Source organism: Ylistrum balloti, unplaced genomic scaffold, assembly GCF_031769215.1.
Source record: "Ylistrum balloti isolate Yb309-2 unplaced genomic scaffold, AGI_CSIRO_Ybal_v1 Utg369650, whole genome shotgun sequence".
NCBI classification, from domain to species: Eukaryota; Metazoa; Mollusca; class Bivalvia; order Pectinida; family Pectinidae; genus Ylistrum; species Ylistrum balloti.
The window spans coordinates 440,452-456,904 of record NW_026781906.1 but is presented as its reverse complement, the minus strand read 5'-3'; the positions used below and the strand labels follow the sequence as shown (position 1 = coordinate 456,904).

Here is a 16,453-nt window from a genome sequence, read left to right as displayed (position 1 = left end):
TACACAATGATGTTATTGGTATCCTTGGTGATATTGGGAAAGACTTTATAACAATTTGTAATATAATATTACAGTGATGTCAGATTTTATCATACTTGTACTGCTATCAAAATCATACAACGTTATAACATTGCAGCGATGTGCTGACGTCATTATTACAGGTAATATAACATTACAGCGATATTCTAACGTCATTATTACAGGTAATATAACATTACAGCGATGTGCTGACGTCATTATTACAGGTAATATAACATTACAGCGATGTGCTGACGTCATTATTACAGGTAATATAACATTACAGCGATGTGCTGACGTCTTTGTTACAGGTAATATAACATTACAGCGATGTGCTGACGTCATTATTACAGGTAATATAACATTACAGCGATGTGCTGACGTCTTTGTAACAGGTAATATAACATTACAGCGATGTGCTGACGTCATTATTACAGGTAATATAACATTACAGCGATGTGCTGACGTCTTTGTAACAGGTAATATAACATTACAGCGATGTGCTGACGTCATTATTACAGGTAATATAACATTACAGCGATGTGCTGACGTCTTTGTAACAGGTAATATAACATTACAGCGATGTGCTGACGTCATTATTACAGGTAATATAACATTACAGCGATGTGCTGACGTCATTATTACAGGTAATATAAAATTACAGCGATGTGCTGACGTCATTATTACAGGTAATATAACATTACAGCGACGTTCTGACGTCATTGTTACAGGTAATATAACATTACAGCGATGTGCTGACGTCATTGTTACAGGTAATATAACATTACAGCGATGTGCTGACGTCATTATTACATGTAATATAACATTACAGCGATGTTCTGACGTCATTATTACAGGTAATATAACATTACAGCGATATTCTGACTTTATTATTACAGGTAATAATATCATTACAGCGATGTTCTGACGTCATCAGTAATAGAGCGATACAGCGTTCTAGAGATCTTGGTAATATATCAATAGAAAATTTCTGTTTACATAGATAACAGAGGAGAATAAGCACATGCTATTAAAATCTCGTTATTCTCAGTAACGGAACGTCTGTAGTACCTCTTGGGAAAGTTAAATGGTAGTATGATAATTGTACCTTATCGTTCTAGTTCCCGTTTTGTGTATGTGTAGTAGGATATTTGGTATTCAGTGTGCAGAATCACAAGAGTATTGCCAGTATCGCAGTAAGACTGTATGGAATCTGTGATTAATGGTAAGCCAAGCCTTAGATCTGAAATGTTCTGGGAGCTACAAAGGTCATTGACATTATTCAAAATGAGGAGATTTACTGGTCAGTCATGTACCGTTGGGTACTTTCGTCCTTGTGGCTTGGTAGATACGGTCATCAATGCTGCAAAGTAAGATCTAATCATCGTGCTTTTAACCCACAACGGGATATATATTTTGAATCAATATCTGACCGGATATCAGGTGTCCGTTAGTCACAACATGCAAAAATATGACTTACCCTAGAGTCATAGATATCCAGGTAATTGATTCCTGCGTGTTTGCCAGCTATAAAGGCTGCCAGGTTAGCTGTATAACTGGCTATCACAAATATACAGGCGAAAGCCCAAAAGTTCTGCATAACCTTACTCGGCCACGACTTTGGTGACTTGGTTCGAACCGTGTGACCAAATAGCACCGAATACACCATAGTTAATCCGGAGGCTAGCGTGTAATTCTGTTTTCGTTTCCGACCCCACGGATTTAATCCAAAGGGACTATTCCACTCGAAAAGTGCAATGGCAATAGCACCAATGGTAGCACTTACAAAAATTGCAACCCACACTTCCGGTGCAAAAGGTTCAAGAAATGCATGCATACGGGTATGACGTTTTCTTTCTGAATAGAGAACTGAAAAACCTGAGAAAAAGTATGGGTGAGTAAAGTCGATGACCTTTAACCGACTGCGTGTAATACTGAAGGCAGCAACGGCCATATGAGCTGACCCTACCATCAGATCTTTGACCATACCATTCCAACTTCCGTTTATCTCTTTCCCATATGTGACGTCACCAACGATGTACAACGTGTAGTCGAAGTCGAGATCTCGCGAGAGCCTGTTAAGTAGGTCTATTGCAAGGCCTCGACAACAACGAACCTCGTACGGGTTACTCTTGTTTAGTCTTCCACTCTCGTAATCACGAATGACCTTAATGGTAGCCTGCTTTTCCTTTGTGAATATCTTTAAACAGACGGTATCCTGAGCACATCCGTCATAATCCGGATGTGGTTTTTGCTCCATGACGAAAGGTTTCACGGGATTTGTGACAATGCGATACCGCTTCTTGCCATTAAAGATCTGATTGGAGATGGTCTCGCTTGGCCATACAATGCCGAAAGGGTTAATATTGTGTCCTCGAATAAAGCCCATGTCCCGCCACACCTTGTTACGGCCGCTGGTTACTAGGTTCCGGATATCATAGTTAGAGATGTTTATTGAACCGTCTGCCTCGAACTCTAACGTTCCCGTCAGTCCATCGAAATGTGTCTTCGTTATTTCTCTGGAAACACACAAACAAGAACCAAAGTCAAATTAATGGAAATGTAACATAATGTAAAATGTTACCAATATACACACAACAGCTGAAGTAAGAACTATGTTCTCAAATGGAATATTTCTATAAAAAGTTCCCAAATTACCAAATAACTGTAGTAAATATGATTGTACAAAAGACACACAAGTGAATAGTATCTTTGATACAAAATTAGTTTGATGCAATAGAACCAAACAATGAATTAAACTGCATCATACAGCTGTTTCGCCCTTTTAAGATTCGTTAGTGATGCTAAGGGTCTGAATTTGGATGTCTAGGAGCGATCTAGGGAAATACAAAGTGATTGAAAGAAATGAATGGATCGAGTGGTACTCTAGCCCACAATTCAATGAATTTCTCTGACAATTTTAGAACAACGTCAAGTACACGTGTTGATTATGAACTGTGCCACCTTTCTAGAGAGTTAAATCGTGACATGCAGGTTACGGTATACCACTGCCAATCTTAAAGATCGCACAAAAAATATAGAAATTTAGTTAGACACAGTAGAGCCAAACAAACTAATTATATTGCATCGCACAAAAGATATAAATGTGAAAATTTAGTTAGACACAGTAGAGCCAAACAAACTAATTATATTGTATCGTACATCTGTTTCGACCTTCTGGGACATGTCAGTGATGTTAAGGGTCTAAAGTTTGACTGAAGAAAATCCAGTGATATATTACATCTAGTCCATGTTACAGACAAGAAAAGTTGAAAGTTTGAAATTGTAAGAAATAACTATTTATTTCTGTTGGTTTTCAAATACGTTCTTTGAAAAAAACAATGTATTATTTTTATATGTGTATTCTTAATGTCAGAAGAGGTATGTATAAGCCGTTGTTAATAGATTTATATATATATGTGTATTTAAATAACAAACATATTGTCTTTCCGAATGCAGTGCCACCGAATACTCCTGACCATATCCATTTGCGTACAAATGTACGGAGACGATCTCGATTATAGAAGAGAATTCGTTGGGTAAGTTACTAGCACGAGTAGTAAACTCGACAATTGTTTAACACTTAGGTTCTGTAGCATGTGTTTGTAGTGCCAATTGCATCTACCGCAGCCAGGTGTTACATGGATAGGAGCGATTTCGTGTTTCCAGAGAAATGTCGGTTTCAGATGACTCTACAGAAAGCAATATTGTAATATGAGTGAAACATTGTTGTAAAATAAGTAATAATTGTGTAAAGGGATTAGTTTTCATAAATTTCGTAGGCTCTCTTAATCTACAAATTGTTGTGTCCATCAATTGTTAAAATAAGTGTAAGAATACTTAGCTATATCAATCCATGTCATTAAGTACCTTCCCTCATCAGATCACAATTCTAGATAAGTACCTCCCCTCATCAGACCATCATTCTAGACAAGTCCTTTTTAAAACAGGTTTTCTGTACTGTGATTGACCTACATTTACAAGCCGAGTGTCACCGATGAAGCTGTGGACATTTACTGTCAACAGCACTTGATTTTCTCCTTGTCATTTTCAATGGTCCCGGATTAAACATCTCCTTTTTTCATAGTTGCCCTCTTTTGGTCTGTTTGAATTTCGATTTTAGTAACACAATGATAATTTCTTGTCACTTTTGACAGTAAGGACAGTTAGACTTGACAATCCATGTTGTGCGGATTAACCTCTCTTCTCCGACCGTATCAATTTGTTAATCCGGAACCATCGTCAATATACCGATAGCGATTTGTCAAATACACAATTAAATATCCAGCTTCCCTTTATTTGAATGCTTTCATCCAATCGTCCTGTATATTTAGTTTTAGGATCAATATTCTAGACATCACTGTGACGTGTCAGTGTGGCATAATATTGTGGAATAGCTGATAATGTCGCAATGGCTGTGCTTCTAACACTCCTAGCATTTCTCCAATTTATTTTTCAATTTAATTTAGAAAAGTACTTTAAGCGGTGACTGATACGTAGAACTGTTTGCTACATTGACAGTGTTGCATTGATAGAAAATTAAACTCCAAAACAAACGGTGATCAAAGGAAAAACTAAATCTGTGATACAACGGATGTCACAAATACAGGAACTTAAATTCACATATCTCCGCAAATGCCATAATGAAGACAAAAGTATGGTATTCTTTTCTCCATTTTGTTTCTCGTTTTCATATTTGTTTTTTTTGATGTGTTTAATGACCACGATTAACATTGCAGTCGTCGTCGACATTGTTTGACCTTGCTGTACAAGAGAATGAAACCTATTAATATGAATTTAGAAGTAGGTACAACAAAGCAGGCGAAATTGTATCATAAAACTGCTTTGTTCTTGACGCTAAAGGCCTAAAATTGAAATTTAGGAAGTGACTGAGAAAATTTAATGTGATCGAAAAAAGGTCAAAATCTGTATAGGAAGGTGTAGTACCATTTTCATTCGATAGATATTGCGCAATTTTATACAGATTGTTGACAAAATAAGTGACTTTGGATGCTGAAATAAAAATAAAATAAAATAAAAAAAATCCAGCGACACTTGACGCTATCATAAAATGAGTGATATTGGACGCTGATGTTGGCCGACAATGTGAATTTCGCCAGAACACTGACGTTCGTCGGTGAGACGATACCCGGACACGGGAGGAGTCGTGGTGACGAAAAACATGTCTACCAACCCAACCCAACCAACCAACCGACCAACCCAACCCAACCCAACCAACCAACCTACCGACCAACCCACCCAACCCAACCAACCAACCAACAACCAATGCTGATGTAAAACGAATTATATTGGACGCTAATATCAAACAAGTGACACTGGATCCTGATATAGAACGAGTGACAATGGATGCTGATTATAATCGAGATGAGTTGTATGGGAGCTGTGTATACATCATGATTTGTTTAGCATGGCCAGAGGTTCTTCCACAAGTAAGGCTGTTTTACGTCGATCACCGTTCATTAGAAATAATAAGTGTTTGGAGATCGCGTTACTACGACAATGATCAGGATTGACTCTGCAACAATCTCTCGACTGATCACCGAAAATAATGGGTTGAATTTGACTCCGGTATCCGTCATTATAGAAATAGACAGCAGCACTGACCATTAATACATTCACATCGAGGTTATTTGGCGGTGGCAAATGTATTGGTAAATTAGTTTTACGAGAGGAAAAGAGCATGTCAATAGCTATTGATCGTTTACGACTGATACTGGTCAGATTCTGCCTGTATGTCACCCGGAACAAAGTTCACGAGTAACGTGATGTTCTGCATTACCATTTAAAACATTTCCCCGTAGTAATGTGTTGAGCGAAACAAGGTATATGTAGAAACACTAACATAATTAGATTCGTATTCTTAATGTTTAAAAACGAGGATTATTTCCAATAAAACTGGTTGTGAACTATTCTGAAGTGCTTTTCCTCGACAAATATGTCCAAATCAAAGAAGAAACATACGGAGAACGAAATCATAAAAATCATCGAGTGTCTGGTTGACAACATCTTCGTCTAACTTGGTGGTAAGATATTCCATACGAATATTGGCATAATAAGGGGAACTAACTGTGCCAATCTGTTGGTTAATTTGTCTTTGTTTTCCGAAGAGGCTGAATTTTATCGACGAACCTATCGAAAATGGTCGCAAAGACATTGCAAAGCCGTTTATTTTCATTTTTAGATATATTGATGATGTCTTGTCTTTAAAAAAAAATATATATATATATATATATATATGAATAAAAAATAAAATTATCCTGTCCATAGTAAATACCCACCAGAAATGGAATTCTGGGATACGACAGACTGCAAGTATCTCGATCTTTACCTACAACGAAAGATTTCCATCCTCAAGCTATGTGATAAGTGTGATGATTTCAATGTCTTGTGAACTTTTCATTCCTAGATAGCAACATCTCTGCGTCCCCAACACACGGTGTTAACATGTCGCAGTTGATAGTCAATGACCTGGTCTTGTTATCACGAATTTCGTGCAAGAGGTCGTCAACTGACGGACACACAAGGTTTTAAAAGATGAAAATCATGGAGGTATTTTACGGTCGTCATAGAGAAATATTCTATTTGTTTGTGTGATAAGAACCTGGACGTGTTTGATGCTCGTTAGTTTGTCTGTTGGCTCGATTGCTGTATACCTTGATTTCATTTGAGAACGTTACATTACTAACTTGGATTGACCAATATTTACATGGCCGATGAAGCAGAACAATTTTAATTTTATCAGATTGAATTATCTATGTTTCTGAATCCATCTAACGACTTGTTCATTTTAGATGTTTGTTCTGTATATGATAGTAGAGAATTAGAGATGTTTGTGTTATTTAGTATTTCATTTTCTACAGTAAACTGGTCAAAACCCGTATCATAAAACGCAATCTCGCGCAACTTCGAACACCTGCAGGGATTGGATGTGTAACTTTGCACTTTCACTAAAAGAAACAAAAGCGATTAGAGAAAAATGAAGCATCACAATGCTTTATAGAAATCCCTTGTCGTGCAATGTACTCAGCATAAGCCTGTCACTAGTCAATCGGGCGTTGATTAAATGAAAGCCAGGCTTTGTTCAAATGAAAGTGATAATAGCCCACAACTGGGCCTTGGTAACTACACTGGAGTCGGAATGCCGTGCTTGTCTTCAACAATCTCGCAGCGGAAATGTCCTGATTGATTTAACGAGACCAATAATCAAATAATGTATTTTATTTGAAAACAATTTATCAGAATTTAGTTTTTAATCCGTACGAATGGTTATTACCCTCAACATTTCCAGACAATATTTTTAGGGTTACGACGTTGTAAACGATAGATTAGCGTGCGGATGGTGTTTTATGTTTGTTTCTACGCTCTACGCTGTTACGTGAAGTTGGACGTGTTTGATGCCCGTTAGATTGCTTGTTGGTTGCTTGTTCTCATTTGAGAACATAACATTATTTACTTGGATTGACCAAGGGTTACATGGCGTGTGTCGTTAAGGAATCATAAGAAGCTTGCTCTTCCGGAACATCTGGTTTAATAACCTGGTACTTTTTCAGGAGTCTTCGTTTAAATCTTTCTTTGTTCTTATTTTGCCATAGTTTTATGGAATTTGAGTTTTGAATTATGATTATGTTGCCATGTTAGTATTTTCTTGATGTTTATTATTTTTTTTCACAATGGCAATATGCATCTGAAACAAACCTATCACATAAAAGGAACGCTGCATTTACATAAAATTGTTATTGTCTTTTATATGATTAATTTGATTTGCGGAGTAAAGAGATTAGTTACTGTTTTGTGGGTTTTTTTATATATGATAATACTATCGATTTAAACAACTTATTAAGTGTAATTTTACACTGATCACACATTTTGACGTCAATCAAAATCCGATTTGTCTTCCAACCTTTACAAATGAACTGCTTTGTATAACAAAGAAAGAAACAGCTTCAGTCAGATGACAGATTATTGCAGACATATTGTATGTATACATATGCATTTGTGTATAATTGAAAGCAAATAATGGACTGCCACACATATCATATTTTCAATAAATACTGAGTAAATATGATGTTTTCATCCACCCTTCACTACCATGTCGTGAATCGCATCATCAGCTGTCCGTGATGTCTTTTGGAATGAACGTTCATTATCGGTGCGCTACATGTAGGAGAGACACCAGCAGAATTCATTCACCCCGGTACTACTAGCGATGTATTTCACTTTCATCAACAAACCAGCTGCTAACTGTCAACAAACCAGCTAAGTATCAACAAACCAACAAATTATCAACAAACAAGCAAACTGTAAAACGACTATGATCCTCCAAAACGCCAAAGAAAATAAACCCATATCAAAATCAAAGAGATTCACAAATTATTTAATTAGAAAATAGAACTGGTATTTTATAGATATACACCATTATATAACAAAATTGCAAAATATCATTTAAACGATATTTTATAAACAAACGATTAATAAGACGAAATGAATTTATCTTTAGAGAAATGGTTATACGCTCTCACCCACCACAGATTGTGCAAAAGACACAAAAGAGAACAGCACCTTTATTACAAAGTTCGATACCGTAGAGCTAAACAATAAAGTAAACTGCGTCGTATAGCTGTTTCATCCTCCTAGGAACCGTCACTGATGTTACATCATATAGCTGTTTCATCGTCCTAGGACCCGTCACTGATGTTACATCATACACCTGTTTCATCGTCCTAGGACCCGTCACTGATGTTACATCATATAGCTGTTCCATCCTCCTAGGACCCGCCACTGATGTTACATCATATAGCTGTTCCATCCTCCTAGGACCCGCCACTGAGGGCATAAGTTTGAAAGCCTAAGAGACGATTTAAGTTACCTTATGGGTTGTGAGTCGATTGATGTTTACTGTTAATTGGGTTTTGCGACGTTAGACTTTCACTGCCCGCAGATAAGCCATAGATTATGGAACAATGGAAGTTTTCACTTTCAATAGGTAACCCATATGTTTGCGAGGCGATGAGAACTTTCGCTGCACACAGGTAACCCATGTAAGACGTTTGAAATGTCACTCCTTACTGTTTACCCACAGGGTTGAAAAGCTATGGAAACTTACACTGCTTGCGGCTGTCTCCTAGGGTCAATAGAAGGTAAGTTTCAGCCACTTACAGCTTACTTTTGACAATCCAAATAAAGGATATATCTTTGCAAGGTGATTGACCTACCATTACCGCTGTCGTTAGAAACAACATCATGAACACCAAAAGCCCATTGTATCATCGTTTAGTCACCTAGAAATCTACGGTAGGTATTTGTTTTGTTGTTTCTAAAACCCCATCGTTTAGTCACTGCCCTTAGAAACCTAGTTAATGAAGTCCCTGTCAGTCATTCCAAAAACTAAACTTTGTGAGTCACTACTCTAGGAACACTATACATTTCACTGTCCATAGAAGGCTTATCACAAATGATTTTCTCTATCAAATCCACTGAGTATCATTGTGCCTAACATTTCAATTTAATCAGTTATCCTAGAAATACGTTATAAATCACTGCACCGTGTGGAGCTATTGCGATTCACAAACCATAGAAAACTCATCAAAAATATTAATGGAAAAACCTCGTTCATAAATCCCAAAGAAGCCTTAATAGGGATCAATGGCCAATAGGAAAGTGGTCATTGGAAAACGAAAATTTATGTATAATATGATGAGATCTTTTACTGCACATGGGATGATAGCCACGGCATGAAGGTTGTCTGTGATTTACATTATTAAATCAGGAAAGTATTTTAAATTCATGTTTACAAACATTTTATGAAAGGTCCCATGTTGAACCCGTTTTAAGAGACTGTCGTTATTCGCTCTCAGCAACAAAAACAACGAGTGTTTAAAATTGAAAACCTAGACTGCGATGTGGAGACCACAAGAGGATACGCTGTATCGATGTGTCTTTTTTTGAACCGCTGAAGGATTTTGTTGGAATGAAACTGGCAAGCGGTCTGGAACTAAATTAAATATCGCAGATTGTACAAAAGTAACTTGCACACTTAATAAAATTTAGATAAGATACAGTAGAGGCAAAGGATAAATTGAAATTCATCGTACAGCTGTTTCGTCCTTCTAGGTCTCGTCAGTGATAGCCATGACCTCCTGTTTAAGACACGTAATAACTCTGTTTACTTAAATGAATTCAATTCATTTCACGATGTAGATGGATTTAATGACATCACAACCGTCGACACTGATTGCTTTTTTTGTATGGCAACAGATGTACAGGGAATTTGAAACCGATAACTGTTGGTTTAAGATAAGTGATGTGTATAGGATGCTTTAATCGTTTGATTTCATGCCTCCTTGTGCATTTAGATTGGGCGTAGGATTACTTTCTGTGAATTGACCGATATTTTACCTCCAGGAAAACACACCCTGACATTGACTGTACTTAAAGCTAGCCAAAGCGAAGTGGGGGTTTACAGAAAAAAATCTTTTCACTAAGGTTATTTCTGTGGATTGACCATTATTTTACCTCCAGGAAAAACACTCATGACGATGACTGTACTTCAAGCTAGCTAGGTTTTATACTAATAAATAAAACTCTTTGGTGTAATTTTCCCAATTTGATAACTTCATAATTCATCTTAATATGATTTTATTTCATATATTTTTTTCTATTTTAACTATTCTGTTTATTTCGTATCCCTATATTGATTTAGGTCATGCATAAGGTGTACTTTCAAAGAAGGTGCACATACTTTTAGTTTCTTGTTTTTATATATATTGTTTTATTATTTACCGGTATTATAATGGTGTTACCCCAGTTAGTAGAACACCGGACAAATATAAAACTTAGGAGTATACCCGAGGTGTTAGTAATATCCATATAACGGACGGTTTGTATTTCACAGGAAGCTAAGATAGCGAAACATCCTGTGGCGTCATAATGGTTTCCTTAGACAACCCACGTTCTTATAATTGCTGTGATTGTCAGTGAGGTACCAATTGGTCACCATGTAACCCTTTCTAACGTAACCATGGGTGTGATCGGGATATAAAATCCAGAAAACAAACGTGTAGATATAGTTTATCCCATTGCAACCACTCACTACAACAAATATAACTTCAGTTCATGTTTAGTCAAAATGCTACCACTCACTGGAGCAAATATAACCTCAGTTCATGTTTGGTCAAAGTGCTACCACTCACTACAACAAATATAACTTCAGTTCATGTTTGTTCAAAGTGCTACCACTCACTAGAGCAAATATGATTTTGGTTCATGTTTGGTCAAAGTGCTGCACTCACTAGAGCAAATATGATTTTTGTTCATGTTAGGTCAAAGTGCTACCACTCACTGGAGCAAATGTGAATTCGGTTCTTGTCTTGTCTAGGTGTTACCACGCATCTAACTACAGCAAATATGATTTTGATTCATGTTTGGTCTTGGTACTACCACGCGTCTCGCTAGAACCAATTTGATTGTTGTTCATCAGTGCATGAATTTTATCGTAAAATACGTTTATCAAGAAGCGTGTTTTTTCTATTTAGTTTGACATTTTCTTGCTTATTGCTTTCAATTTCCTTTTCAGACTTGCGCACTTTCAAATCTCCGACGAAGTTACCTGTTTAAATTAGCATTGGTATGTCGAACTCCATATGGTATCTGATGCACTCGTCTGTTATCCCTCTCTAGAGTAACTAACATGTGTTAACTATATTTGCCCTGAATAGAACGTTTTAGTTAAATGACGTTTAAAAGCAACGATCATTTCGTATTCTATACTGTATACAGTGAAAACATCACATTCCAACAACAGGACAACCTGGCTTGTCACTTTACTTCCTCCCGAGTTACGTTTGTTGACTAGACAACACATACATATTAGCATATATATATATTTTATCTAAGAATTGATAAGAATATGTTTTAGTGTTATGCAGGTGTGAAGGAAAACCTATATAGAAAATGAATGAATGCGCGTATTATAATTATTTTCTTAGATACGTAGGACACATAAACGACGAAAAAAGATTGAAAAAGTCAATGAAGGCTTTTTCTTTTAAATTTAACATCATTGACAGCTGCTATGCGCCTCTTTCCGTCATTTGAAATCCATTCATGAGTGGGCCCGTCACATTCCAAACGGAAATGTATAGTGTCAGACAGAGGACAGAACTCCTTGGGCACATAGATGGCAGGTGGTTTTACAGTTTGATTAAAAGCAGTAGCGATTTGTGACGGTGGCGAGCAGCAGGAGAGCAACACACTTAAAATTAATTTGCTCATCCAGATACAATGATAAGGTGTTGCTTAATTCACCATTCAAAACAGTATTGACATCAAAGTCAAACGCACCATCAAAATCGAAACCGATTTGCAAATCGAACACAAAATGGATAGGCACACGACGTTTTGTTTTGATGATGTAATATGGTATACAGTTAGAAGTTCGTGTGAAAATACCAAATCCGATTTTATTTCATTTTCCTGACAAATCCATTATTGATATATTGTTAAATTTTGTTTACATACATTTTTAGTAGTCTTCTATTGTTTAAATCGATTTTTGTTTACTTAACATTAGGTTTATGTAAAATGATAAACAGCAATTTCATTCCTTAAAAGGAGTCACGACATACTTGCCGCAAAATGGCGTGTATTTACTCTTCCAACTGTTTCAAAGGGACAGCTTGATATTTTCATCTTTGCGTACAAACAACTAAAGATAAATTATATTATTTTGATTGACGTGGCGTCAATAGTTTATCAGCGTTGGGGGTTTATACTATTTCTTCTTTATCAGTCACAATTTAAACAAGTGCCGTGGCTTGTTCGCAACACATTCACATACAGCGCGGGCATTAATAGTCTCGCAGCTTATGCAAATAACAAAGATATTAAATTAGTGAGCAACTTTCTATAGTTTTAATGTTTACGGCACGAATACCAATTATCCTAAAAGTGTGAATGTGTGAGTTTTTTAAAAAATAAAACAGTTGTGGGATCGCACAATGTTACATTATGTGCGATGTAAGCACGAGGTTTGCATGATGTGCACGATAGGAAACCTAAGTGTGGAATAAGGTTTATTTGAAAATATGAGAGTGCAACTATTGTGGTAGATATAAATTTAGAAATGTCTTAGAGATAAATGTGGGGTAAGGTTTATTTGAATATATGAGAGTGCAACTATTGCAGTAGAAATAAATTTAGAAATTTCTTAAAGATAAATGTGGGATAAGGTTTATTTGAATATATAAGAGTACAACTTGAAAATGTATCAAGTACAAACTGGATAGTTATATACACTTGTCATTTAAAGTGGTTTGTTTACAAAATGCCACATGCGATCATCCTTAGTGTACAGACTCTCTTAATATGTACTCCATATATGTTATATTAAATTGATGTCTCTTTTGTCTCCGAAATGAATTATTTAAAATCTCATATCGTCAGAAAGGTGTGAGACCATGGACTTAAAATACACTATTCTTCCAAGTCTGCGGTAAACTATACAATATAAAGACTAATTAAGGCAGGGTCCAGTGTTATTTTGAAAACTTTCGAATTGAAAATTACTTTTATATTTACCGAAAAATTATACCTTGTGATTCGCTTATTCGTCATAACTACGCATGTTTGCCATTTAATACTCAATCCGAAATTTCAGCCAACCATTTTTACTCTTCCAACTGTTTCAAAGGGACAGCTTGATATTTTCATCTTTGCGTACAAACAACTAAAGATCAATTATATTATTTTGATTGACGTGGCGTCAATAGTTTATCAGCGTTGGGGGTTTAAACTATTTCTTCTTTATCAGTCACAATTTAAACAAGTGCCGTGGCTTGTTCGCAACACATTCACATACAGCGCGGGCATTAATAGTCTCGCAGCTTATGCAAATAACAAAGATATTAAATTAGTGAGCAACTTTCTATAGTTTTAATGTTTACGGCACGAATACCAATTATCCTAAAAGTGTGAATGTGTGAGTTTTTTAAAAAATAAAACAGTTGTGGGATCGCACAATGTTACATTATGTGCGATGTAAGCACGAGGTTTGCATGATGTGCACGATAGGAAACCTAAGTGTGGAATAAGGTTTATTTGAAAATATGAGAGTGCAACTATTGTGGTAGATATAAATTTAGAAATGTCTTAGAGATAAATGTGGGGTAAGGTTTATTTGAATATATGAGAGTGCAACTATTGCAGTAGAAATAAATTTAGAAATTTCTTAAAGATAAATGTGGGATAAGGTTTATTTGAATATATAAGAGTACAACTTGAAAATGTATCAAGTACAAACTGGATAGTTATATACACTTGTCATTTAAAGTGTTTTGTTTACAAAATGCCACATGCGATCATCTTTAATGTACAGACTCTCTTAATATGTACTCCATATATGTTATATTAAATTGATGTCTCTTTTGTCTCCGAAATGAATTATTTAAAATCTCATATCGTCAGAAAGGTGTGAGACCATGGACTTAAAATACACTATTCTTCCAAGTCTGCGGTAAACTATACAATATAAAGACTAATTAAGGCAGGGTCCAGTGTTATTTTGAAAACTTTCGAATTGAAAATTACTTTTATATTTACCGAAAAATTATACCTTGTGATTCGCTTATTCGTCATAACTACGCATGTTTGCCATTTAATACTAAAGAAATTTCAGCCAACCATTTTTACTCTTCCAACTGTTTCAAAGGGACAGCTTGATATTTTCATCTTTGCGTACAAACAACTAAAGATCAATTATATTATTTTGATTGACGTGGCGTCAATAGTTTATCAGCGTTGGGGGTTTATACTATTTCTTCTTTATCAGTCACAATTTAAACAAGTGCCGTGGCTTGTTCGCAACACATTCACATACAGCGCGGGCATTAATAGTCTCGCAGCTTATGCAAATAACAAAGATATTAAATTAGTGAGCAACTTTCTATAGTTTTAATGTTTACGGCACGAATACCAATTATCCTAAAAGTGTGAATGTGTGAGTTTTTTAAAAAATAAAACAGTTGTGGGATCGCACAATGTTACATTATGTGCGATGTAAGCACGAGGTTTGCATGATGTGCACGATAGGAAACCTAAGTGTGGAATAAGGTTTATTTGAAAATATGAGAGTGCAACTATTGTGGTAGATATAAATTTAGAAATGTCTTAGAGATAAATGTGGGGTAAGGTTTATTTGAATATATGAGAGTGCAACTATTGCAGTAGAAATAAATTTAGAAATTTCTTAAAGATAAATGTGGGATAAGGTTTATTTGAATATATAAGAGTACAACTTGAAAATGTATCAAGTACAAACTGGATAGTTATATACACTTGTCATTTAAAGTGTTTTGTTTACAAAATGCCACATGCGATCATCTTTAATGTACAGACTCTCTTAATATGTACTCCATATATGTTATATTAAATTGATGTCTCTTTTGTCTCCGAAATGAATTATTTAAAATCTCATATCGTCTGAAAGGTGTGAGACCATGGACTTAAAATACACTATTCTTCCAAGTCTGCGGTGAACTATACAATATAAAGACTAATTAAGGCAGGGTCCAGTGTTATTTTGAAAACTTTCGAATTGAAAATTATTTTTATATTTACCGAAAAATTATACCTTGTGATTCGCTTATTCGTCATAACTACGCACGTTTGCCGTTTAATACTCAATCCGAAATTTCAGCCAACCATTTTTACCAAACCGCACAAAATATGCAATTCTATGGTAGAGTTGTGCGCTAGATATTTTATAGCGAGAGTTTGCTCCCGGAGTGTTGAATTTTGTACGTTATAACAACTGTATGTACAATCCAATTTATCAGTAACAATATTCTAGTAAGCAAGAACCAAGATAAAATAGAAAAAAATAGATAAAGTTTTCAAGAAATTTAGAAAACTATTTTAATTTCGGATTTTGAATATATTGCAACCATTTTTCCCAACCACCTCCCTCCTCCTCCACTCCTCTCTCAAATTTTTAAACAAATTGGTATTTTGCCTGGAGTTTACCCAATCAATGATATATAAGAGAGCTGTTAAGAGGAAACTTGATTTTTTGGATTCCCTTTGTCGATTTTGTATTTTAGAAGCACCTTTTCGTAATTCTGCATGGTCTTACCAAATCTACAGATAACTGCTTCTGGCTATGTTATAGATTTATCATTGTGATATCTATATGCGTGTCAGGGAATGTCTACATTACGTATTGGTTGTGCAATACCTCATCCAACACAAGCATGGATGACTAACCCAATACACATAGACATCCGGGCCGCCAACGTACAATTACCCATCTCCGACACGGACCTTTCATGTCACACAACATACACGTGACAGGAAGAGAGATTCTTATTACTTAGAAGCGAGAATTATTTAGCACAGAATACTCCCTGCTGTGATAACGATA

At 35.7% G+C, this 16,453-nt stretch overlaps 1 protein-coding gene across 1 annotated transcript in view; it reads right to left on the bottom strand.

Moving 5' to 3' along the window:
• Window positions 1-16,453, bottom strand: part of LOC132556631 (glutamate receptor ionotropic, NMDA 3B-like) — a 97,413-nt gene that overhangs the window by 31,911 nt on the left and 49,049 nt on the right. Inside the window, exon 4 of the mRNA XM_060221070.1 lies at window positions 1,499-2,537. Within this exon, the coding sequence (XP_060077053.1) occupies window positions 1,499-2,537 (1,039 nt within the window). The remainder of the gene's footprint in view (window positions 1-1,498; window positions 2,538-16,453) is intronic.